This window comes from Schistocerca serialis, chromosome 3 (assembly GCF_023864345.2).
Source record: "Schistocerca serialis cubense isolate TAMUIC-IGC-003099 chromosome 3, iqSchSeri2.2, whole genome shotgun sequence".
NCBI classification, from domain to species: Eukaryota; Metazoa; Arthropoda; class Insecta; order Orthoptera; family Acrididae; genus Schistocerca; species Schistocerca serialis.
The window spans coordinates 311287841-311313544 of record NC_064640.1 but is presented as its reverse complement, the minus strand read 5'-3'; the positions used below and the strand labels follow the sequence as shown (position 1 = coordinate 311313544).

At 41.9% G+C, this 25704-nt stretch overlaps 1 protein-coding gene across 1 annotated transcript in view; it reads right to left on the bottom strand.

Moving 5' to 3' along the window:
• Positions 1 to 1026: 1026 nt before the first annotated feature.
• Positions 1027 to 25704, bottom strand: part of LOC126470114 (vacuolar protein sorting-associated protein 26B-like) — a 71737-nt gene continuing 47059 nt past the window's right edge. Inside the window, exons 5-7 of the mRNA XM_050097719.1 lie at positions 24901 to 25007; positions 24035 to 24246; positions 1027 to 4092 (exon numbers count right to left, since the gene is read on the bottom strand). Coding sequence (XP_049953676.1) covers positions 3868 to 4092; positions 24035 to 24246; positions 24901 to 25007 — 544 coding nt within the window. The 3' untranslated portion in view covers positions 1027 to 3867. The remainder of the gene's footprint in view (positions 4093 to 24034; positions 24247 to 24900; positions 25008 to 25704) is intronic.

The following is a 25704-nucleotide window of genomic DNA, read 5'->3' as shown; positions in this document are numbered from 1 at the left end:
TGATTGCATCTGAGGTGAGAGAACTGGATTACTTCATCCACAATGGACTCCAAAGAATACATTCAGATACCAGCTGCTCAAAATATTTAGCCAGCATATGAGATGCCTAACCAATCACTTTGTGCACGACAGCAACATGCATAGTCTAAAAAACAATTAGGCTGAATAGGTACTTAGATGCATTAGCATTTGAAACTGGCTGTAAAGTCTCCAGAGGTAAATCCATTCAAGCATGTATGGGCAGTGATGGTTCAAGACTAAGTATTGAAACAGGGTTGTACTTTAACCTTCACACTCTTATTTCAGCCATGTAGGAGAGCATTAGGTGATTTTTGTAACTCCCTTGTCTCTTCCATCCCTTGAAAACATTGGACAATGAATTTTATACTAAAAGCCTTATTTCATTTTAATCACATGCACAATTACTTCTTAGCTTTTGATAAAATAATGTAATTATTTCCACAGTCTTCCAACTACAACAGTTCTGGACAGTAAGGTTTCATTGTTTTCTCTCAGACTAGAAAAAGATGTAACTTTTAGTTTCTCACAACTAATTTTTGTTATTGTTATAGTTCCATAATGACGTCTCATTAAATCTCAGACAAAAAGGTTATTTTACTCATTGATTTTATGACTGTATTTTGACATATCTTTCAAGAATGAAGAAAAAGTTGCTCAATGGATGCCCATTTTTACTTTATGATTACATATTTCAGATCAGTATAACTGAGCTCAAAATTCAAAAGCTTATTGATTCAACCCACATACAGCAAATTTATAAAATATATAAAACAGGCATTCTAGAGAAAAACTTTGCAACCAGTTGCTGTTGACAATTATTTATGTAAAACCATTATCATAGGTTAGGTATTTTATTAACGAGCTACCACACAAAGTGGTACAGTGGTTAAGATACAGGATTTGTATTCAGGGTGGCAGTAACTGAAATTTCTGTTCAGTTATTCAAGTTTCCATATTTTTTGTGGTTTTCCTTAAGATGATTTAGGCAGTGCAGGGAAGGTTCACCTCACCTGAAAGAGAGAGAGAGAGAGAGAGAGAGAGAGAGAGAGAGAGAGAGAGAGAGAGAGAGAGAAACAAACTCACCAATTAATTCCCCAATCCTAGTTTGCACTCCATCTCTAACCTCTAACCACTTTGTTGGTGATGGAATGTTAAATGCTAAACTTGCTTTTATTCTTCCTTATTCATAACCTCTTTCTGATAGATGCAATTGGAAATTCTGTCACTAAGTGTCAGATCTAGGGGTTCACTAGAGTAAAAATAAACAGAAAAAAATCATTGATGTAATTTAATATTAAGATGTGACTACTTTGAACAAAGATTTTCTTTTTGTTTTGAAAATTCAGTTCAGTAAACTTATGTTGTCATCATAATGTTTTCAATGAAAGAGTATCCCAATATCAACAATGGTGAGTTCAAAGGCTTCTAGAAAATTTCACAAGATTTATGAGACTTTTTAGTAAATAACTTGGCAATAGCAGATCTCACTCTTGTATTTGCCACATAAAAAAAATGCCTGGTGGCAATGCAGGAAGCAGACACTTATGAAGCTTGTGCTGTGACAGTGCCATCAAGTCCTAAGGGGTTTTAAACTGCTACATCAAGTGCCTCATATATTCTTTTGAACATGAATGAAGAAATTAAACTGGAGTCGAAGAAGTGGGCAGATTCACACAAAAACAATGTGGAGTTAAGTTCAACAGCTGGAAAAGTTGTCATCAGCTTCTCATCAGCTACCTTTTCAAATGATACAACCATGACTGGTGAATATTACACCAATATGCCTGCCCAACTGGATGAAATAAAATAAACTTTTATCATCTTTCATTAGCACAATTCTTCAGCTCAGAAAAGAGCAGTGGTAGTAGGAAAACTGAGGAACAAATTTTTAGTGTATCCACCATATTATTTAGATTTTGGCACACACAATTCTACATATCCCACCATTATAGAAAGTTGTACCTGGAAACCTGGAAAATATTTTCAGTGAAATGAAGTAGTTGTGATGACGATGAATGAGTATTTTCAGACAACCTCCGAATTTGTACGTCAGAGACAGGACATACGTGAACACGTGTGCCCCAGCTGTGCCACTCATCCTCCCTATCCCAAGTGCATGGCACACATTCACAGTGGTTTTCTAGATGTAACCTCAATTTAAAGCAATTGTCTCTCTACAGCTGCACTGAAGGAAATTGGCATAGGTGAGACCCAATGCACTTGAGCAGGTTCTAACAGGAAAACCATTGACACAAATTGCTTTACATGCACTCAAAATGTTGGGTGTTATTTTACTTTGTGATACAATTATTTCCCTTCAATTTACAATTTTCAGTATATTACAATTAATTTAGTTGTCAACAGCCTCCTTGGCACTTTTAAAAATGTAATTCTGTGTAATTCTAATTACTTTTTTTATAAGAAAACTTTAATTTTTAGCTTCTCACTTCATAATTGTGATAAAATATTCTCAGATTGAAAATTAGATTTGTCAACGAATCTTGAGAAAGAAGAAAATAAAGGCTACATTAAAAATACAAACAGATCTATTTAACTTCCAAATAGATTCCCACTCAGATACATCATGTGGTGTACCTTGGTAGGACTATAACAGCATTTCATTTTACTACACACACACACACACACACACACACACACACACACACACACACACACACACACACACCTCTGAATACAAGAAAGATATTAATCACAATGCAATATAACACTGAAATTACTTAGTCTGCTATGAAAATTGCTTTAATAAGCAACATATATTACTGTACAGCTTAGTTACTTCCTCAACATATATGTTACATATCATTTCTCAAACATGCACATTCACAGTTACTGAGACAGTGGAAACTGAAAATATAACTCTGAGGCGCTCTCTGAGTAACTCTCTACATAGTTTAACATTCTGCAACATGTTAAAATATTGTTGCTTTCACCACTTACATCTTGAAGTTCTAACATTCTCCGCAAATCAACAGACACAATATAATTATTCTTGACTCTTCCACGAGTATTAACTGCAATGATGACAAGCTAAAACATTATTTACTTTACAATTTCATCTTATTTATGTTCTCAACCAATTACGGGGCATAAATAACATATTTAGAATGAAAGAGAGATAAGCATAAAGTACAGACAAAGTAACAAAATATTGAAAACAATACATTTTCAATAAAACATACAGAACTCTTTCAAATAAAACAGAGAAAAACTACCAAAATACATAAACACACATAAAGGACATCATCATCATCATCACATCAGCAACACTGCAAAAAGAAAGTAGTGCCAGACACTGGTATAAAATAACACTTCAAAAAAAAAAAACTACTTTCATAAAAGGCTCAATTTTTCCTTTTTGAATCATGATGTCATTCAATATGTATATATTGAATCATAATGTTATCCAGAATGTATAAATCCCACTTCGAGTTATAACATTTCATTTCAACAGCAGCACTGATTTGATTGCTGTCTTTTCACATAACAAAATATTTAGAGAACAACATTCTTTTACTAAAAGCTGCTTTGTAAAAGACTATACAGACAGATTTCACATCTCCTGAAGATAATGGCACATATATGCAATACATCATACAAGAAAAACACAGTATTTGTAGGACAAAATTGATACATACTGCACACTGAATATAGTTACAAAAAATGTGTGCTATGTACAGAGTCACTGAGTAATGAGAACAGCACTCCCAGTAGTAAATACTCGAAGTTCTTAAGCACAGTTACATATTTCACATGACCATGTGCATCAGGAATGGGAGCATGTGAACATATCTGCATAGTACTTTACACAATCTGGCTTTTGTGCAGTCAGTCATCAGCCTTGTCACCATCAACAGCCGCTTTCCTTCTCAAATCATTCTCAGCACCTGACACTGTACCCTTGTCTTCGTCTTCTCGTTTCATATCTTCAATTGGTTGGTTGGAGGTGTGTTCCTGAGTTCCTGGAATTGCATGAGGCAGTTGGGGTGATGTCCTTGAGGATGTTTGAAGATTTTTTCGAGTTTTTTCACCCTTTCGCCATAACGTTATTTCCTGTAAAATGGAGAAAACTAGTTTTTAACTTTGATGCCAATATTTATCTGGGTAACGCACTATACCATTATATACTGATGCCTAGTATGAAGCATTCTACAAGACAAATATTTAAACCAGTTTTTACACACCTCTTGTGAGAACACAAAATTAAGATCACTGCTAAATTCAAATACAGTTACTTCAATGGAAGTATCAAATCACTGGGCAGGTCTTACGTGGTCCTCATATTGGAAGTTCCTGTTGTTGAACTGCACTTCATGTCTATGATAGGGGTTCATGTGAAGGACATGGGTAATGTCTTTGCACCTTTGTCTCCTTGATGTAGGATCATCACCCGTGACTTTGGACATTACGGAGGATTCATTAAAGACTAAAGTAGCATTTTAATAATTTTTCTATTAGATTGACCTCCAGCACAGGTGTAAAAATCCAAATTAATGTGCTTGGTTTATAACTTATAGGTCAGTGTTTGGAGTTTTAACATTCACAGTCCTTAGTTTGGGCAGCCAAGTTCCATATGTATACCAGCTACCTTGCTTCATCAATTGTGGTGATGAACTGTTCGATGTAATCCTCCTGAGCACCATAAGGTTGAAACGGAAACTAAGTATCCATTGCTATTTCAGCCTCAAGACCATGGATCAGGAAAAATGGCATGAAACCTGTGGTGTCCTAAGATTTGATGTGTAGTTTGTGAAAATCACAAGCATCATCATACCTGAACATCTATCTTCAATGTCAACATACATAAAGAGAATATCTGCCAACAGCTTGAAATACTTTTCCACAAACATCAATCATTACACATGGTGCTCTATGCTTCAAAATTACCCCTTCTACAAGGATTCTGGCAATTTCTGGAGCTTTGGCACTCTTGATGACAGTAGTGGTTGATGTAGTCAGCACACACTATTATCCATTTATACCCATTTGTCAACTTTGAAAACCACTCCAAAAATTCAGTTTCATTCCAGTGAAAGGGAACAACTACAAGACAATTTGGTATCAGATGTCCTGGGGGCAACTGAGACACATGCTTCCACTGTTGACAATAAAGTGGCTTACTTAATGTCAGACAGATTGGTGGAGACCTGCCTACTTCTGATTCTGTCAAGGATATTTGCAAATCTGAGATGACATGATGGAGTATCGACAAAAATACTTCACTATGGTGGGCCACAAAGGAGTTTTGATGACAAGCAAACATTTCCATCCCAATGGGCCCTAATTCCATTTATACCATGTTCCATCTAAGAATCTGAATTCTCCTGTGACAGTTTCTTCCTTCATTAAGGCATCTGTGGACTTCAGGAATGCTGGATATTCATTTTGTTTGGCTGCAATGTTTGTCAGTGCAATAATGAGTGGGTTATCGTCAGCACCAGGAGATACTGTGAAGGGCAGTCGATATACATGTGTTTATGCCCATTTCTGTATACAACTGTGATTACGTATTCCTGAAGCTTTAGTGCACATCTTGCCAATTGTCCTGTGGATCCTTCATCCTTGTCAGCCACCATAAAGAAGGGTGCTCAGTCAGAACACTGAATGGTCTACCACATAAATAGGGGCAGAACTTACTGATTGCCCAAACAACAGAAAGACACTATTTCTCTGTCAGAGTAATTCTTCTTGGAACTGGAGAGTACTCTTTCAGCACTGCATTAGAATTGTACCTTGCCCATGATCACTTAAATCATTGTGTAGTTCCATCTCTGTATTCACATAAAAAGGGACAGGACTTGGGAAGATTTCAGCATCTCCTCAACCATAAAGAAAATCTTCCTTGCTTCAAGAATATTTGCCTTCTATCTGTAGCAGTTCTTGTTGTGGCTATGCCATACAACTGAAATCATTTATGAAGCAACAGTAGTAGCACATTGGAAGAAAGCCTCTAAAGTCACTAATATTCTGAGGAGTTCGAAAATCTGTTACCGCTCTTACTTTTTTCAATTAAGAGGAATTTCATTTTTATTAACTAGGTGCACAAAGATTTTTATTTCTTGGGTAACAAAGAGGCACATTCTCAGATTCAGATGAAGCAGTTCAATTTACACATTTCAGCACAGTTGTCAAGAGGCTTAGATACCCTTGAAATATTTCAGAGAGCAACATCTTCATCCTGGTAACAATGACATAATACATTTAGACACCAGAATGGGTTGTCCATCATGCTCTCAAAGATGGCTTGGGTGTTGCGCAGACCAAATGGCCCATCTCTGAACTCAGAGTCAGTCAGGTACTATGAAACCAGTCACTTCTTGGTCAGTCTCATCAACCTCAATTTGCCAGTAGCTAATCTCCATATCTACAGTGAAGAAATACACACATAAAAAGAAAGTTTTGCATCAGCCCGGTTCCCAGAACTCCTGAAGATAGACATTGACTGTCGGTATTGTATCACAGACGCAGTCCCTTTGACTGTTCAAAGATGTCACTAAACCCGCCCAAAGATGTAAACAATCATGCGTGAGCAGCGCCTATTAGACAAAGGAGGTCCGACAGCCGATCACTTCCAGTCATTCCAGCAGGAAGGAGGTACACAGCTCATGTTGTCTGTAGCTCATCCATGCCTATCCAGTCAATACCGCGGTTTGATCGTGTCCACATTGTTACTTTTTGCCACAAAGGGCTCTCACCAAGGTAAGTGTCCACGCGTCTGAGTGAACTAAAGCGATGTTGTTCAAATATGGAGGAGGTATAGGGAGATAGGAACTGTCAATGACATGCCTCGCTCAGACCGCCCAAGGGCTACTACTGCAGTGGATGACCGCTACCTATGGGTCATGGCTCGGAGGAACCCTGACAGCAATGCCACCATGTTGAATAATGCTTTTTGTGCAGCCACAGGAAGTCGTGTTATGACTCAAACTGTGCGCAATAGGCTGCATGATGCACAACTTCACTCCCCATGTCCCTGGCGAGGTCCATCTTTGCAACCATGACACCATGCAGTCATGCAGCGTGGTACAGATGGACCCAACAACATCCCAAATGGACCGCTCAGGATTGGCATCACATTCTTCTCACCGATGAGTGTCGCGCTTGCCTTCAGACAGACAATCGTTGGAGACATGTTTGGAGGCAACCCGGTCAGGCTGAATGCCTTATACACACTGTCCAGCAAGTGCAGCAAGGTGAAAGTTCCGTGCTGTTTTGGTGTGGCATTATGTGGGGCCAAGGTATGCCGCTGGTGGCCATCGAAGTCACCGTAACGGCTGTATGATATGTGAATGCCATCCTCCGACCGATAGGGCAACCATATCGGCAGCATATTGGTGAGGCATTCATCTTCATCGACGACAATTTGCACCCCCATTTTGCTCATCTTGTGAATGACTTCCTTCAGGATAATGACATTGCTCGACTAGAGCAGCCAGTGTGTACAGCAATCTGGACCACCAACTCTGAAGGACTCACTGTATGGTGGTACAACATGCAATGTGTGGTTTTCATGAGGAATAAGAAGGGCAGAAATGTGGTGGTATGTTGATCTCTATTCCAATTTTCTTTACAGGTTCCGGAACTCTCGGAATCGATGTGATACAAAACTTTCTGAGGTGTGTACTTTTCACCCTTCAGTGCAGTGCAGCCATCAGTGCAGTGCTACCCAGCAGCCATAGGGAGGCTGTTACACACACACACACACACACACACACACACACACACACACACACACACACAAGGCGATCTGTTTCACTGCAAGAGCTTTAATGATTGAAGCAGAAGCTTCTCTTAAGCTGTGTGCTGTATATTGAATTGCAAATTCGCTGTGCTTGTTGCTTTTAGAAGAAAACTGCTGTGTTTTTGCTGTTCTGACAACACCATAAATTGTCAGTGTTACATTAGTATGCAGCATGGGAGGTACCAACCGCAAAAAGCCGAAGAAGACTATAATATGGCCAGAGATGTCCACCACTCAAAAACCAGAGGAGGCAGGGTGAGAGAAGACAATAGTGAGGAGGAGGAGGAGGAGGAGGAGGAGGAGGAGGAGGAGGAGGAGAGGTAATATTTGCTGGGGTATTTGGTGTTCATCTGTTATACTGGAAACAACAGAATAAAGACCTACCATGAACTGACTGACTAACTTCAATAATGTCCCAAGGTCACACCAATGGATAATGATACTAGAGACCTGGACATTCACTTTGAATGACCAGGATACAGTGAGGAAGATTATGATGGACTACCGTATTGAAGAACCAATTAGAACAGCACTTCAGAAGAAAACACCACCATTTATGGATCTGCTACGTGATCTACCATGGAGGTTCGATGTAGAATCAGTGTGTCACGCACTGCTGAACTGCAGATTTGCTGCCATGGTGAAACTACACAACTGAACAAACAAGAACAGACCACCATCATTTGTTCTGGCTGTAGATCCATCACAAGAAGCGAGTTTCAAGAAGGCTAAAGAAATCTTCAAGGTGAAGAACCTCGTGGGATTTGACACCAAGATCGAGCCTCTCCCAGCAGGATTTGACATTAGACACAAAGTTGTAAGTGTCAAAAATAAGGACATGTGGCAAAATATTGTTACAATTAAGCAAAATGCATTAGGTGTGCTGGCAGTCATGACAGTTGTAACTGTACGCAGAGAGAAGAAAAGCCAACATGTGTTCACTGTGGGGGGTCACACATTGTGAGCTAATGTGGCTGCAAAGCCTTCAAAGCCCACAATAATGCTGGTGAAAAGAAAAAAACATATTCAGAAGAAATTGCTAAGAAGAAGAGGCAGTGAAGAAGGCATAGGAAATGCACAACATTAACTCCAGAGAAGACAGTGCACTGGAAGCAGCCCATCGACCTTGTAGCCAGCTGGCACCCCCCCCCCCTTTTCTCCACTAGTGACGGTGGAAGGGGAGGCCAGCCCCCACAGTGTGGAGTCAGGGCAGACAGCACTGAGACACGGAGGAGATAAAGCTGCTGCAGTGACAGCAGGTAGCCCAGAATCCTAAGACCAAGAACCTGGAGTGGAGCTACTGGTTAGGATCAAAGCACTTGCCAATGCAGAAGTGCAGAAGTGACGAGACTCTACAGCTAGCTTGAGAAGAGATTTTTGAACAGGATTGAGGTGGCAATTCATGCCACAGTGAAGGCTTTGAAACAGCGCAGAAGTGCACTACCAGTCCGAGCCTAGGTTTTAGCAGAGGTTTTCCTTTGGCTGTGAGGCAAATGCCGAGACTTCCATTTCTTCCTCCAGCCAACAAAGGGTGTCCTCACAAAAGATAAAATAAATTGTGTCCCCACAGATGTACCAAATATTCTCTGGCCCAAACTACATTATTTTGAAAACAGGCCCAACATCCCTATCAGCAATGGAATGAAGATGATAAAAAAAGACAGTCCAAAGTGTCAAATTCCTGACAATAGGTATATATTTTTGGTAATCAATACATAAATGCCACATGCCATCTTTCTTCTTCACGAACCTTCTGACAGCCGAATAATGTCTTGCAGAATTTTCTCCACTTCCATATGATTTATTCATCATTCAGCTGGAGCCACCATACCGAAGTACTGACTTAATAGGGGTATGATACCCAGTGTTGCAAATTGTGTTTCACATTAGATTGTTTCTTTGGTATTGCCTGTACTCCAGACCTGAATTGGTGCAGAATGGTCGATGTTGTTTCTTAGTCATTCTGGGACCTATTGGCAGCTCATAGTAGAAAATACCTAGGGGTAGTCAGTAGTCGTATGATTCTCCATGAATGACGCCGAGTAGACCTACCTTGACTGGTTTGTCTAGTGTACACACATACCCTTCACAGCAGTTGCTGCTGTCCATGGCAACTGTTGACCCAAAGCTCTCATGGGCGAAGGTTATGACTGTCACTGACATATAGATTTCTTTTATGAGTCTGAATATCTTTCTGCACTTGACTAGAGCTTCACAGTTTAACTGTGGATCCAGGTTGTCAAGTAGAACTCTTTTCATTGATGATGGCATAAGTATGCTTTTAAAAGGCAGACAATTGGCCAGAACAATAATCATTACACGAACATTTTCTAGCAGCTTTCACAATCTGGAGCCGCAGTCTTCTACAGTCCATACCATTTATGATCCCTGCAAGAAGTTCCATCAAAGGATAACATTACAGCTACGCATTCCGGAAGAACAGCAAATATCTCAAATATCTTAAGGGTTGTGTCCCATCACAGATAGTTATTCCAGCAAAATAGGTTACTGTTGGTTGGTTGATTGATTGATCAAGGGAAAGAGGGGGGGGGGGGGGGGGGGGGGGGGGAGTGCAGCGTAGTCATCGGTCTCATGATATAAGGTGGCAGAAACCAAGGGAGGAACAACACAAATGGCATAGTCCTGTCAAGGGGAAGGGAAAACGGGGCAAACAAAGAGTGGCGGAGGGTACTTTGAGTACCTCTATCGGTTCTCCCTTCTATTCCAGTCTCTTACTGTTCATGGAAAGAAAGACTGTCAGTATGCCTCTGTGTGGGCTCTGATCTCTCTTATTTTATCCTCATGGACTCTTCGCGAGATATACGTAGGAGGGAGCAATATACAGCTTGACTCCTCAGTGAAGGTATGTTCTCGAAACTTCTACAAAATCCCATACCGAGCTACTGAGCGTCTCTCTTGCAGAGTCTTCCACTGAAGTGTATCTATCATCTCTGTAACACTTTCGCGCGCTGCTCTCCATTGGATCTTCTCTATCTCTTCTATCAACCTTATCTGGTATGGATCCCACACTGGTGAGCAGTATTCAAGCAGTGGGCAAACAAGTGTACTGTAACCTACTTCCTTTGTTTTCGGACTGCATTTCCTTAGGGCTCTTCCAATGAATCTCAGTCTGGCATCTGCTTTACCGACGATTAATTTTATATGGTCATTCCATTTTAAATCACTCCTAATGCCTACTCCCAGATAATTTATGGAATTAACTGCTTCCAGATGCTGACCTGCTATATTGTAGCTAAATGATAAGGGATCTTTCTTTCTACGTATTTGCAGCACATTACACTGGTCTACATTGGGATTCAATTGCCGTTCCCTGCACCATGCGTCAATTCGTTGCAGATCCTCCTGCATTTCAGTACAATTTTCCATTGTCACAACCTCGTGATATACTACAGGATCATCCGCAAAAAGCCTCACTGAACTTCTGATGTTATCGACAAGGTCATTTATGTATATTGTGAATAGCAATGGTCCTACGACACTCCCCTGCGGCACACCTGAAATCACTCTTACTTCGGAAGGCTTCTCTCCATTGAGAATGACATGCTGCGTTCTGTTATCTAGGAACTCTTCAATCCAATCACACAATTGGTCCGATAATCCATATGCGCTTACTTTGTTCATTAAACGACTGTGGGGAACTGCACCAAATGCTTTGCGGAAGTTAAGAAACACGGCATCTACCTGGGAACCCGTGCCTATGGCCCTCCGAGTCTCGTGGATGAATAGCGCGAGCTGGATTTCACACAATCGTCTTTTTCGAAACCCATGCTGATTCCTACAGAGTAGATTTCTAGTTTCCAGAAAAGTCATTATACTCGAACATAATACGTGTTCCAAAATTCTACAACTGATCGATGTCCCTTCTTGAAAATGGGGATGACCTGTGCCCTTTTCCAATCCATTGGAACGCTATGCTCTTCTAGAGATCTGTGGTACACCGCTGCAAGAAGGGGGCAAGTTCCTTCACGTACGCTGTGTAAAATCGAACTGGTATCCCATCAGGTCCAGCGGCCTTTCCTCTTTTGAGCGATTTTAATTGTTTTTCTATCCCTCGGTCATCTATTTCGATATCTACCATTTTGTCATCTGTGCGACAATCTAGAGAAGAAACTACAGTGCAATCTTCCTCTGTGAAACAGCTCTGGAAAAAGACATTTAGTATTTCGGCCTTTTGTCTGTCATCCTCTGTTTCAGTACCATTTTGGTCACAGAGTGTCTGGACATTTTGTTTTGATCCACCTACCGCTTTGACACAAGACCAAAATTTCTTAGGATTTTCTGCCAAGTCCGTAAATAGAACTTTACTTTCGAATTCATTGAACGCCTCTCGCATAGCCCTCCTCACACCACATTTCGCTTCGTGTAATTTTTGTTTGTCTGCAAGGCTTTGGCTATGTTTATGTTTGCTGTGTGGTTCCCTTTGCTTCCATAGCAGTTTTCTAACTGGATGTTGTACAACGGTGGCTCTTTTCCACCCCTTACGATCTTGCTTGGCACATACTCATCTAATGCATATTGTACGATGTTTTTGAACTTTGTCCACTGATCCTCAACACTATCTGTACTTGAGACAAAACTTTTGTGATGAGCCGTCAAGTACTCTGAAATCTGCTTTTTCTCACTTCTGCTAAACAGAAAAATCTTCCTACCTTTTTTAATATTTATATTTATGGCTGAAATCACTGATGCAGTAACCACTTTATGATCACTGATTCCCTGTTCTGCGTTAACTGTTTCAAATAGTTCTGGTCTGTTTGTCACCAGAAGGTCTAATATGTTATCGCCATGAGTTGGTTCTCTGTTTAACTGCTCAAGGTAGTTTTCAGATAATGCACTTAAAAAAATTTCACTGGATTCTTTGTCCCTGCCATCCGCTATAAACGCTTGAGTCTCCCAGTCTATATCTGGTAAATTAAAATCTCCACCCATAACTATAACGTGGTGGGGAAATCTACTCTAAATATTTTCAAAATTTTCCTTCAGGTGCTCTGCCACAACAGCTGCTGAGCCAGGGGGCCTACAGAGACATCCTATTACCATGTTTGAGCCTGCTTTAATCATGACCTTCACCGAAATTATTTCGCATTTCGAATCTCCATCAATTTCCTTCGATACTATTGCACATTCTATCGCTATAAACATGCCTCCCCCTTCACTGTCCAGCCTGTCTCTGCGGTATACATTCCAATCTGAGTTTTAGAATTTCATTACTGTTTGCATCTGGTTGCAGCCAACTTTCTGTCCCTAGTACTATGTGGGTATTGTGACCATTTATTAATGAGAGCAGTTCTGGGACCTTTCTATAGACGCTCCTGCAGTTTACTATTACCACATTAATATTGTTATTCCCTGTTGCATTTTGCCTACTACAACCTTGTCGCATCTCAGGAGGCATCTTGTCAGGCCTAGGGAGGGAATTCTCTAACCTAAAAAACCCACATGTACACGCCACACGTACTATGCTACCCTTGTAGCCGCTTCCTGCGTGTAGCGCATGCCAGACCTATTCAGGAGGACCCTACATTTCTCCACCCGATAGCGGAGGTCTAGAAATTTGCACCCCAGATCTCCACAGAATCATCTGAGCCTCTAGTTTAAGCCTTCCACTCGGCTCCAAAACAGAGGACCGCTATCGGTTCTGGAAACGATACTACAAATAGTTAGCTCAGATTCCACCCCGCAAGCGAGGCTTTCCGCCTTCACCAACTCCGCCAACCGCTTGTATGAACTGAGGATGACCTCTGAACCCAGACGGCAGGAGTCATTGGTGCCGACATGAGTAACAATTTGCAGTCGGGTGCACCCAGTGCTCTCTATTGCTGCCGGCAGGGCCTCCTCCACATCTCAGATAAGACCCACCGGCAAGCAGACAGAATGAACACTGGCCTTCTTCCCCGAACTTTCCGCTATTTCTCTAAGGGGTTCCATCACCCGCCTAACACTGGAGCTCCCAATCACTAATAACCCTCCCCCCGCCCGTGTGCCTGCTAGGACCTTCCTGAAGGAGCGGCCACATGTCCATTCACAGGCAGAGCGGGCCATGCCATGAGGCCAGCCTCCACACACTGACCCTCCGTCTCGTGTGACGCGAACGCCGCTGAACCCGCCACTCCCCTTGGGGAGAGGGTGGCCCAACCGCGACCGGTACCCACGAAGATGTCTTGACAGCAGGGACCATGGGTGAAGCATGTAACACCTGGGGTGTATCATGTGATGCACCAGACTCCCCACTGCCGCTACACTCCCAAGGCAGCAGCCTGAAGACAGCTGACCACGGCCATCAACACGGTCAGCTGTTCGCAAACAGAGGCCAGCTCCTCCTGCGTCTGTACACAGCAGTCACACATCCTATCCATCCTAAGAAATCAACAATTTACTGTAGAGAGTTAATCAACTTTTAACTAGACTGCTAATTCACTAAAGGCGGCTGATAGCTGACTGAACTGTGGTTACTAGACACTTTTTGTTGGAAACAATGAAAATAAGCACTACCTGTCTCTTAACTGTATTCTAAACAAACACGAAATCTATGGAACACTATTACTAGTACTCGAAAATTAAAGCTTCCTAAAAGCAAAAACACACGGAAAAAGAAGTGACAAGTAAGAGAAACACAGTTAATACTTAAATTTATGTAGCTCGCTGTACAGCAGATGTGAAGCCGACGGCAGTTACGACGACACTGACACATCTGGGACAAGAAGTTAGGAAGGCGTATTCAGTGCCAAGAGCCAAAAGGCGAGGGCAGTCTAGCAAAATATGGATCACCATGGGGGGGGGGGGGGGGGGGTCTCACTACTACAACGGGTGGGCCTCATTGTGGAGTAAAAGCCATGGGTCAACCTAGTATGGTCAATACAAAGACAGCAGAGGATGGTAGACTTCTATCAGGAGAGGCAGAGGGAAGAATGCCACATGGTGGGAATCTCTTTGATTACACGAAGTTAATCAGACAGGATCCAGCCACTCAAGAGTTGGCCCACAATTGAGCGAAAAGGGATTTGATGTAAAGCCTCAAATCTTCCTCCAGAGGGGAGACAGAGAACCGGGGGTATGAACACCATTCTCCTAGGTCTACGGGGTATGAACACCATTCTCCTAGGTCTACAGAAGGCTGAAAACAAGGCAACTCGGACTCCGAATGACTGGTGGGACATGAGTTTGCAAATAAAAATTGGGAGGAGTCCCCAAAGACCCCATTCGTGGAGCATAAGGAGGATGTGATGGTGCCAAGCTGTGTCATAGGCCTTACAAAGATCAAAGAGAACTGTAAAAAGATGGCGCCGCTGACAAGAGATCTGATGAATTACAGTTTCCAATCAAAGCAGATGATTGATCAGAGACAGTCCCTCCCAAAAGCCGCACCTTCAAGGAGACTAACAGGAACCACTGAGAAGGGAAAATACCTTGGCAACAAATACAGTTGAATACCTGGAAGAGATATTGTTGCTGTGAAGGATTGAGGTGTTGAAGCAATTGGTTATGGATGAAATCATGCCCAAGGGCTGAATTGTGGGAAGAAGAGATGTCCAGAAGAAGTTCCCAGTAGTAAAAAGTTCACTCTAGGATTCCACGTGACAAGGAGTACAACATAAGTGGAAAGCTCCAGCCTGCTGTTTCCTGATGAAGGAGACTGTATAGGAGGCCGACACTGATGCCGCCACAAAATGGGTTGCATGGTGTTATGTGAGAACTGACAGAGCCGTACAAAGGCCACTAGGAAGGGCAAGGCTTGGAATGTAAGACTGCCACACACAACCCTGGAGTGTGCAGCGAGGAGCCCACACCCATGACGAAGGGACAGATGAACCTAAGGAGGAGACAATGCAGTCCCAACACCCCCACTTGCTCTGTTTTAGTAACAGGCTTTGATGCAAAGATGTTGAAAGGCAATAGACCAGATGGGTGCCACCTAAGATGTTGCAAGGCATGACAAAGATCACAGATGGTGGCAGCAATGGCTGTACTCAACTGCGGAACTGGCCAGTGGTGAACGATGCCTGTCGAGTGAGGAAAGGCAATGCCGGCAGCACAAATTATCTTACTGGATGGATCATGAATGACTTCATCAATACAACCTAAGAAAGCAGGTGTGAACACAACCTGGGAAGTACACAGAGGCCAATCAGCACGATAGAAAGCCTATTGGGGTAACTTGGCCATTGGAATGGAGAATCAATGGAATGTGGTCAATGTCACAGAGGTCATCTGTAGTGACCAGTGCAAGGAAGGAAGAAGGGGAGGGGAGGAAATCGAAAGAGCAATGGTAAAAAAAAGTGCTACACATGGCACTAAAATGAGTAGGGGAACCATCATTAAGAAGGCACAGGCACACAATAAATTGGTCAATGAGGAGCCACTGCGTAGATGAAAAAGCACTGTCCTACGAAGGGTCATGGACATTCAAATTCCCAAGGAGGAGGAAGGGAGGGGGAAGTTGCGGAAGGAGAGCAGTTAAGGCAGCAGATGTAGGCAGCAGGTCAGGAGAGAGATAGTAAGTCCGTCAAATTTCTGACGAGTCTCAGTTCTCCTCATACTCTTATCTTCTTTTCTTTCTTGTAAGCCGGGCAATCTGGTGAGTGTGGAAAATGATAGTCATGACAATTACCCACATACGTGGTGGAAAACAGGGGCTCCCCTCATGGAGTGGGTGTCCATATTATCTGCATAGAGGGTCGGCCATACAGTGGGAAGACGTGCCCAAAATGGAAGCACCGAAAATACTTCATGGATGGTGGGACATATGGCTTAGCGTCACAATGGTAACGCATAATCTTGATCTTCTCTGGGAGGGTATCTGCCTCAAAAGACAGAATAAAGGCGCCTGCATCAGTGGGACTGTCCATACACCTTTCTGAAAATAATGAACAAAATGACCATTCAGTCATTATAGACTGGCCTGGAATTGTTCTTCAGTTTGAAGGATGAGGTCCCCATGAAAAAGGACTCACTGGACCATATTCATAGACTGGTGAGGTGTAATGGACATCGGGATGTCACCAAGATGACCACAAGCAAGAACAGCTGCATATTTGGTGGCATAAGAAGTTTTAATCAACAGGAAACTCGACTGCATCTTACTGAGAGACTCCACTTTGTCAATCTTGTCTTCAATATTTTCCCAAAAAAAAAAAAAAAAAAAAAAAATAAAATAAAATAAAATAAAAAAAAAAATAAAAATGGTTTGGTGGCAGTGCGTTGTCAATGCTAGTGCAGACCAAGTAGCAGGTAAAGTATTTCCTCCCAAGCCGGTGAGCCTGGCCCCCTTCTCCCAGGGTGTAGCGAGGGAAGGGAAAGCCGCAGGGTCACAAGAAGCAGCATTAAATGATCCATTGCCAACCAAAGAGATGGCTGTAGAAGAGCAGTCAGTTCAGTTCATATGCAGAGCATCTGCCCCGATACCACTGACCCAGACACAGTAAGCGCCGTCTTGCATGACAGCCACTGCCAGGAGTTCCCTTGCTTCAGTACAACACACAGCCACCCCTATGCATACATGGGGAAGGAACAGCTCATTATCAGAAGTGTGATCTCTGTGTTGTCAGGGGGTTCAGCCAGATGGGTACATAATAGCCCCGCCACATGGACTGGTTACATGTGCTGGTGACATGGGTTACAGAGGGGTATCAACACTATAGATGTCAGTGAGTTCTTCCCCAAATGGCTCACACTATGGAGAGAAATTTTAGAAGTGAAGGCCAACCTCCAAATGATGACCAAAATGCCAAAAAGGAAGGATGAAAACAAAAAAGTAATGGGAACAAAAACTGGAAGGAATACAAGAAATCAGTTGGATAGCAGAGCTGACATAAGTAACAACACAGAGAGAGGCAAGCAAGGGGCAGAGAGGAAGGAGTGAGGACAGGAAGGGAGGCAGGGAGGGAGAAGAAAATGCAGCCCAAGAAGGAAGAATGGACCACAATACCTTGCGGACTCATGTGCGCCAAGCATGAACTCATGAAAGACCCATGAGGCCCCTGGGGGGTACTGTCAGACACATTTTCCATTTGCATGAGCGCTTTTGTATTTTCAGTTGGTGATGAAAGTCCTCAATATCACACAAAATGATACCCCAGAATTAACTATTGCTTGCATACGTGGACTGTCAATAACGTGCGATTTCCCAACATCTTGCCACCTGACATTCATGGAGAATTTTCATCTGTGACAACCTCATCTAGACAGATAGTAGCCTGACACAGCTTTCCCAATTTTGGCAGCTGGGAACAGATGGAACCTCATTATGATGGTCCAACTACTTCACACAGAATCCAGAATCTATACTCGGTTCATCATAAGAATAAACCTGATGTAAACAAACACAAATGCGATGATTGGTCAAAATCTGTAGTGCACCTACACTGGTGGTGCTATGCTCTTGAAAGGAGGTTATACTTTCATATTAAATATATTACTACTAAGCTGCATTAAATGAAACTTTAAGATATTCGAATGTATTAACAGCCATCAATGTTTTTCTTAATCATGCTTTAGCTATGTAGTTTTTATTTCAAAAATCGTGTACAGTCACAGCCTCTGCATTGTTGTGCTCTGATTGTTGCGCTGTTAATATAGCAGTATGAAAATGGTTGAGGCTGCTCCCTGTTCCGTAGTGAAACCTGCGTGTGGAACACGGTTAAAAAGTACCAAGAAATGGGTTATTCTTAATATTCGTCATAATTTCACAGAGATAAACAACTTTGAAGTTTTCTGAGGGACTGTATTAGACACAACTGAGACAAGCGCATATTCATTATAAATCAGAATTGGTAGCGTGGTGACTTTACAACTGATTGCAATTTATGGTTTGGTGGTTGAAGCCTCGGCTGTGTCAATTTTTTTTTCCTTGTTCAATTTCAAATACCTACACATCATAAATGTAAAATTCATCATTTTTTATGCCACACATGTACATATGTGTTATAGAAACATGATAAACAATCATCTTCACATCATCGAGCACTCCGTACCAATGTCGTATTTTTACATTTGCCACTGTACCATTACAATGTGAACCTAACAGAACTGATCTGGAGCCAAGTTAAAGGATTTGGCAAGAGAAATAACAAGACCATTAAGCTGCCAGACATACTGGAACTAACGCACACAACTTTTTCACACATTGCTGTCGAACGCTGGGGGGCTATAGAAAGGCACGTCATAAAAGAGGAGGAGAAAATGTGGCGCATGGGTGGCTTCATGGATTATGTTGCTGATCGACTCATTATCAATGGAGCAGATGGCAGTTCCAGAACTGAAATGCATTTCTCAGATTCGGATAAGGAAAGAGCTAAGAGATTAGCAGATGACTGACTAATTAATACCTTCAGTGCCTTCAGTATTCAACAGCACACTGAAATCCCTGCAGTATGCTTTTGCATCAAACATAGCTCATTCAGAAAAATTACCCTGTGCTTAAGTTAGGAATTTTCATCACTCTTGATTGTAATCAGTCGGGGGACAACAAGAGCATTTTATGCTTTCTGTCTGATCATTTAACAAGCATGCGATAGTGCTGGAGTTTTGCCGAATACTATTTCATTCTCTTTAAAAGTTAAATAACATTTGAAGCTATACTGTTTCTTTGCCTGTCTCTTTTTACGTCTGAACTGCAACTGCTCACATCATTGCAGGTTGGGTGGACCGCTGGTTGGCCATGGCTGTCCAAGTTTAATGCACCAGTAAAGCTGTTGTCCCACACATTACGCTCAGTCTGTGTGTGTGGCAAGGCATAAAATGTATCCTTATGATTGTACTTGACTGTACTGGTCACAGCTTGGCTTCCACTCCACATGAAATCCAACGAGATTCAAGCAAATGCAGAAGAATACATGGCTTAATGTTTACATCAGGTTTACTCTTATGGTGAACAGAGTATAGTACCAGTTATGAGAGTGAGGTCACATACAAACTAACACTTCAGACTGAAAACATGGTTATTGAGTGCACATGATGATGGTGGAATTGTTTGGATATACAAAACAGAGATCTTTAGTGCCCATAGCACAATCAGACAAAACAGCTGCCATTACAATGGCTAAACAGATTAAAATAACTCTTAACATTTTCCTTAAAGTTCAAAATGTTTCTTATGTATATTATTCTCCCACAGCTGAACGGCATTCTGACTCAACAGCAAGACAGCCCTCAGGGGAATGGCACATTGTATCACACTGTTTCCTACAGGCCTAATTAGTCTGCTTGCTCACAGATTTCTACATGACCTGGTATCCAGCACAACAATTTCTGCTTCCCCTGCTGTTGAAGTAGAGCAGTTTTCCCTGTATTGATGAGATTATTTCCTCTGTTGGGTAAATTTGTTGCAATGCTTGTAGAGCTCTATGGCACTTAGAGCAGATGATTTATTCTGTTTAGTTATTTCTTTATTTATCTGCTTAAACAGCTCACTCTAATGCCTCCAGGAGTACACACAGTTCAACACTAATAACTGTAAGCTGGTTGGGAAGTAGAAACCCAAAGACACGGTCATAGAAGACTGTCTTTTGAAGGATATCTCTTGTTTCATGTCATTTGTATAAGCTATTGTAAAATTGCAGTGCTTATATAAAATATTGTAAAAACAGACATACAAAATTATATTTTGAGTGCATTCTTTCTTGAACAGTAATTCTAAAACATTTCTGGGCCTATTAAGAAGACGCGTTTTTTACTCCAACCTTGGCATAATATATAAATATCTACCACTCCAGTTTCCAAAAGGTAAGCCTTTGCAGTAGCCAAAAGGGCCTAATTACTCTCTCAATGGTGTTAATGTGTATATGTTAAGATTGGCAAGCAATGGAGCAACATGCAGATCACAGGAAATATAAAATACTTTGCATGCTTGTCACACGACAAGCCTGCTGCTTCCTCCTCAGAAGGCAGCTGCATAGGAGGCTGATGCCATCGCAAAATGGGTCACAAGGTGTTCTGCAAGAACCGATGGATCTGTACAAAGGCTAACAGAAAGGGCAAGGCCCTGAATGAAATATTCCACAGACAACCATGGAGGGTGCAGAGCATAGACCACATCCGTGGCATAGGGACACAAGAACCTAGAGAGGAGACAAAGTATTCCCAACACACCTGGTTCCTCTACTTGATTACATAATAGGCTTTGGCAGGAAGACATTTAAAGGTAATAAGACTAATAGAGGATGGGTGCCACTTACGATGGTGCAAGGCACGACGACGATCAAAGATAGCCACGGCAATTGCTGTGCCCCACCATGGAATTGACCAACTGTGAATGGGGCCTGTCAAGCGAGAAGCGGCAATGCCAGCACCACTGGTTATCGTATCAGATACATTGCGGACCACTTCACTTCATGAACACAAACTGACAAAGGAGGAGGAAACATGACCTGAGAGGTATATAAAGAGGCCAATCAGCACAATGGAAAGCCCAGCAGGTAACCAGGCCATTGGGAGGTGGGAAGGGAAAGAGAGAATGAACGGGAAGTGGTCACTATCACAGACTTCATTCTGTGGTGACCTGTGTAAGGAAGGAAGAAGGGGAGGGGAAGAGAGCGAAAGATCAATGGCATAGATAGTGCCATATGCGGCACTGAGATGAGTAGGGGAACCATCATTAAGAAGGCACAGGTTGTGCGCTACAAAAAATTGGAAAATGAAAAGCCACTGTGTAAATGAAAAAGCATGGTCCCACAAAGGGTTGTGAGCATTAAAATCCCTGAGGAGGAGGAAGTTGCTGAAGGAGAGCAGTTAGGGCAGCAGGCTTTTGCCAGATCTGGAACTGAAAGAGTCAGTGAGCTTGGGGTGCTCAGCCTCTTTGTGCCACAGTCGAGTTGTGGTAGCAGGCCTCCGGCCTGAGAGACACCAGGAGGAGGGGCCCCGGGAGCGAGCCCAATCACCGGTAGTTGCCGGAAGAAGGGGGGCACCCCAGGCATGGGAACTGCAGGGGAGGGGGAGAGGGGAGAGGAGAGATGGATGGGACCGGTGTAAGGAAGAGGGAGGAGCGGCAAAGGACGTACCAGGGGGAAAAGTAGAAGTCATCGACACAGGATGAAGTCCGTCAAATTTCTGATGAGCCTCAGTTCTCCAGGGAATCATACTCTTATCTTCTTTTCTTTCTTGTAAGCCAAACAATCTGGTGAGGGTGGAGAATGACAGTCATGACAATTAACACACATGCATGGTGGATCACAGGGGCTCCCCTCAGAGTGGGTGTACATTCACCGCATAGAGGGTTCATCGTACACATCAGGAAGACATGTACCCGAAACTCAATCACTGAAAGCAGTTCATGGGTGGCGAGATGTATCAATTCATGTCAAACTGTTAACACATAACCTCGACCATCTGTGGAAGGGTATCTTCCTCAAAAGACAGAATAAAGGTACCAGTATTGGTGTGATTGTGCTTACAACCTTTCTGAACATGCCAAAGAAAATAAACTCCCCATCATTGCAGATTGACCACGAGTTCCTCACAAATTTGAAGGATGAAGTTCCTATGAAAAATGACTCACTGGGTCACATTCAAAGACTGGTAATGTGTAATGGACACCGGGATGTTGGCATGGTGATCACATGCAACAACACTCGCACACTGGGTGGCATAAGAAGTTTATTGCACAGGGAACTCAACTGCATCTTACTGAGAGACTCCAATTCATCAATCCTGTCTTCGTTATTTTTCACAAAAAATAATGGCTTGGTGGCAGTGAACAATTCCTTGTCAGTGCTAGTGCAGACTATGTAGCAGGTAAAGTATTTCACCCCAAGTCAGTAAGTCTGGCCCTGCTCCCAGGGTGTAGCCAGGGAGGTAAGGCTGCTTAGTCAGAAGAAGCAGCATTAAATGATCCATTACCAATCGAAGAGCCGGCTGTAGGACAGCACCAAATGTTTTGGAGCTTACTACATTTCACATGCAAAGCATCTGTCCTGATACCACCCACTCTGATTAGGGGCTCTTCCCATGGGCGCCACCCAGCCACAGCAAGTGCCGCCTTGCACAGCGGGCGACCATTGCTGGGAGTTACGGTGCTCCAGAACGACAAGCAACCACCCCTACACAAACATGGGGAAGTAACAGCTCAGTACCAGAAGTGCAATCCGCATGTTGTCGGGGGCTCAGCCAGATTGGGACATAACAGCCCCGCCACAAGGACTGGCTACATGTGCTGGTGACCTGGCAGTGGGGGAGGGGGCCTACAGCCTACAGCGAAGAAGGAAGATGGGAAGGGAGTGAGGGAATGCATGTTGTAGATGCCAGGGAGTTCTCCCCCAAATGGCTCACATTATGGAGAGAAAATTTAGAAGTGGAGGTCAAACCCCAAAGGTGGACCAAAAATGCCAAAAAGGAGGGATGAAAGAGTAAAGACAAGCGGAACAAAACTGCAAGGAATACAGAAAACCAGGTGAATATCCAGGTTAACATCAGTAGGAACACCAAGAAAGGTGAAGGAGGGATAAGCAGGGAAGGAGCGAGGATTGGGGAGGGAGGGGCACAGGGAAAGAAATGCAGCCCGGGAACGAAGGATGGGTTGCAATAGCTCTGGGCCCTGTGGGCACAATGCACGGACTCAGGAAAGAACCATCAGCCCCCAGAAGGGGGTCAAGCCAAACAAATTAAAAACAGTGTGTGAATGGTTAAAAATGACACCTACAAATTTTTCAGTCAAGAAAACCTAAAACTGATTTTGGGGGTGGTGGTACTACTTTCCTCAGAATTTGGTGGGTTACGTCAATATTGCAGCTACACATTACATTCCACAGACACGGGGAAAATGCTTGCTGAAGTATGCTGTCACTTTACAGTTATAAGTGACTGGCAGTAATGACCAGCCAGTCCCTAATTCAGGGTCTCAAGGATTGCTATTTCTGGCCCAGTTTCTTGGGGACAACCTCCTGAATTTGGTAACAAAGTATGAATTAGCAAAGTAACAAAATGTCCCAATTTTTCTGTGAAGTAGAAACCTATCTTCCTAAAATATGTGTGAAATAAAATATAAATATCATGCAAGCAAACAAACCAAGCGTGTCACTGCTGTTTATTACAGACTTCTCATAAGTTGGAAGATTTCTGACTGGCACTATAGCTTTAGAAACAAAATACAACAAAAGGACAGTATTCCAATTGCAGTAATTCAGATAATACACAGAACAAATTCACCTGGAATTTTAACAAAAGTGTGCTTACATTTCTCAATCTATGTCTAAATGTTAAATAAATTGTATAAGTTATCAAATTAATTCAAGATCACCACACCTGTTGCTTGAAATAACGGCGATCTTCTTCATCCATAAGCACGAGATTCAAATAATACCGCACTGAAAATTTTTTGTTAATATCTCTCATTGTAGGAGTAAGATCATAGCCGGCAAGAAATACTCTTATTGGAATGCTCTCTCCTCTGACTGGAGCTCCATCCATTATTTCATATTTTGCTATAGTTTCATTTTCTGTGAATGTGTTTGGTCCTACAACAATAATAAGAAAAGGACATAATAAAGGATTAACACTTTTTATAACAACAATTTACTAACTCTAATCCACTTATTCCCACACAGAATGAAAGCAAATATTCAAATATTCCTTCAATTATGTGCATATGCAAGTACATGTCATTCCTAAATTTAAAAAAAAATAAGATAATTAAAAATGTTGCTGCTCTACATTCAGTAATGTTAACCACTCAGACTGGAAAACAAAACTTTCAGTTTTTATGCATACAGGTTTCGGGATCACACTGTTGATGCAGAGCACGCATCAACCTACCTCTGAATGGGCATGTCTCATGAATACTGCATATATTTCATATTTGGGTTTTATGTCACTAGTCCTCACACTGTGGTGTCTTCAAAATTGTTGTTTCTACTGAAATCATTTATATAATACTTCTACTGACACTTCAAGAATATTTAACTGAATCCACTGAACGTCAATATCACTATATTACACATAGATTGCAGATTATGGCACTTCCGGTACTTGTGATCTTCAGATTTTTATTTTGCAGGCTTTTTCCTGACAGTCTCACAATAACAGAAAAGTCTGCTTAATATCAATATATATTACATTAACAGATCTGAGACAAGGGCCAAGAGTGGATATTTATGACAATGTTTACTTACCAGATCCTGTGGTTTCCCTTTTGATTATTGCAATCTCCATATGTTTGATTTTTATGCGCACAAGCAAAAAGTATATCTTTCCCACTATAACGTCTTTTAAATGATACCTGTAAAATAATTACAAAATAACCATTACCAACTATAAAATCATTTATTTATAGTTCAGTAATGCAGACAGTGTCAAAAACCAACATTGACAAATTTAGGTTCATTATGACTGAATACTCTTGTAAAAACAATGACATTTAGTTGCCTTTCAAACACTCTGAGATCTTTGTCAATTTAGACTTTAAATTTGATTATAGAGAAATGTTTAGTGAATTATTCTCGAAACAACTGTTGCATTTGTTGTGAATAGCCACTGCTTCTGATGTTGTAGGTGACAAATATTACATTAACAAATGTGATACATCATTTACAAAATACGAGCTTCCTTGAAGATATAAGCAGTAAACAGTGGTCTGATTTAGATGTTGGCTTGTCCTATAAATGTACTTCAAATGCATATGGCATCAGCATGAGAATCATTGAACAGATTGCCCAAGGAGGTAGTTTACCTGTCTAGAATTGTGAACATACATTTTTTTTTAATCTCTAGGTGAAGGTCATAGTTGTGAGAAGTCCCTAAAAATAGTCAGAAACCTCAAGAAGGAAACTGAGCTACTGCTCTTTTTTTTAATTTAAGTACACATATTCACACAGCATTCCAAATTCACTCAGTCACTAAGCACTGTGGATGTGTGGAAGAGTATGTACAAATTAGCAAGACTTTAATAACATTCTCTAATTTAAGGGGACATTTAT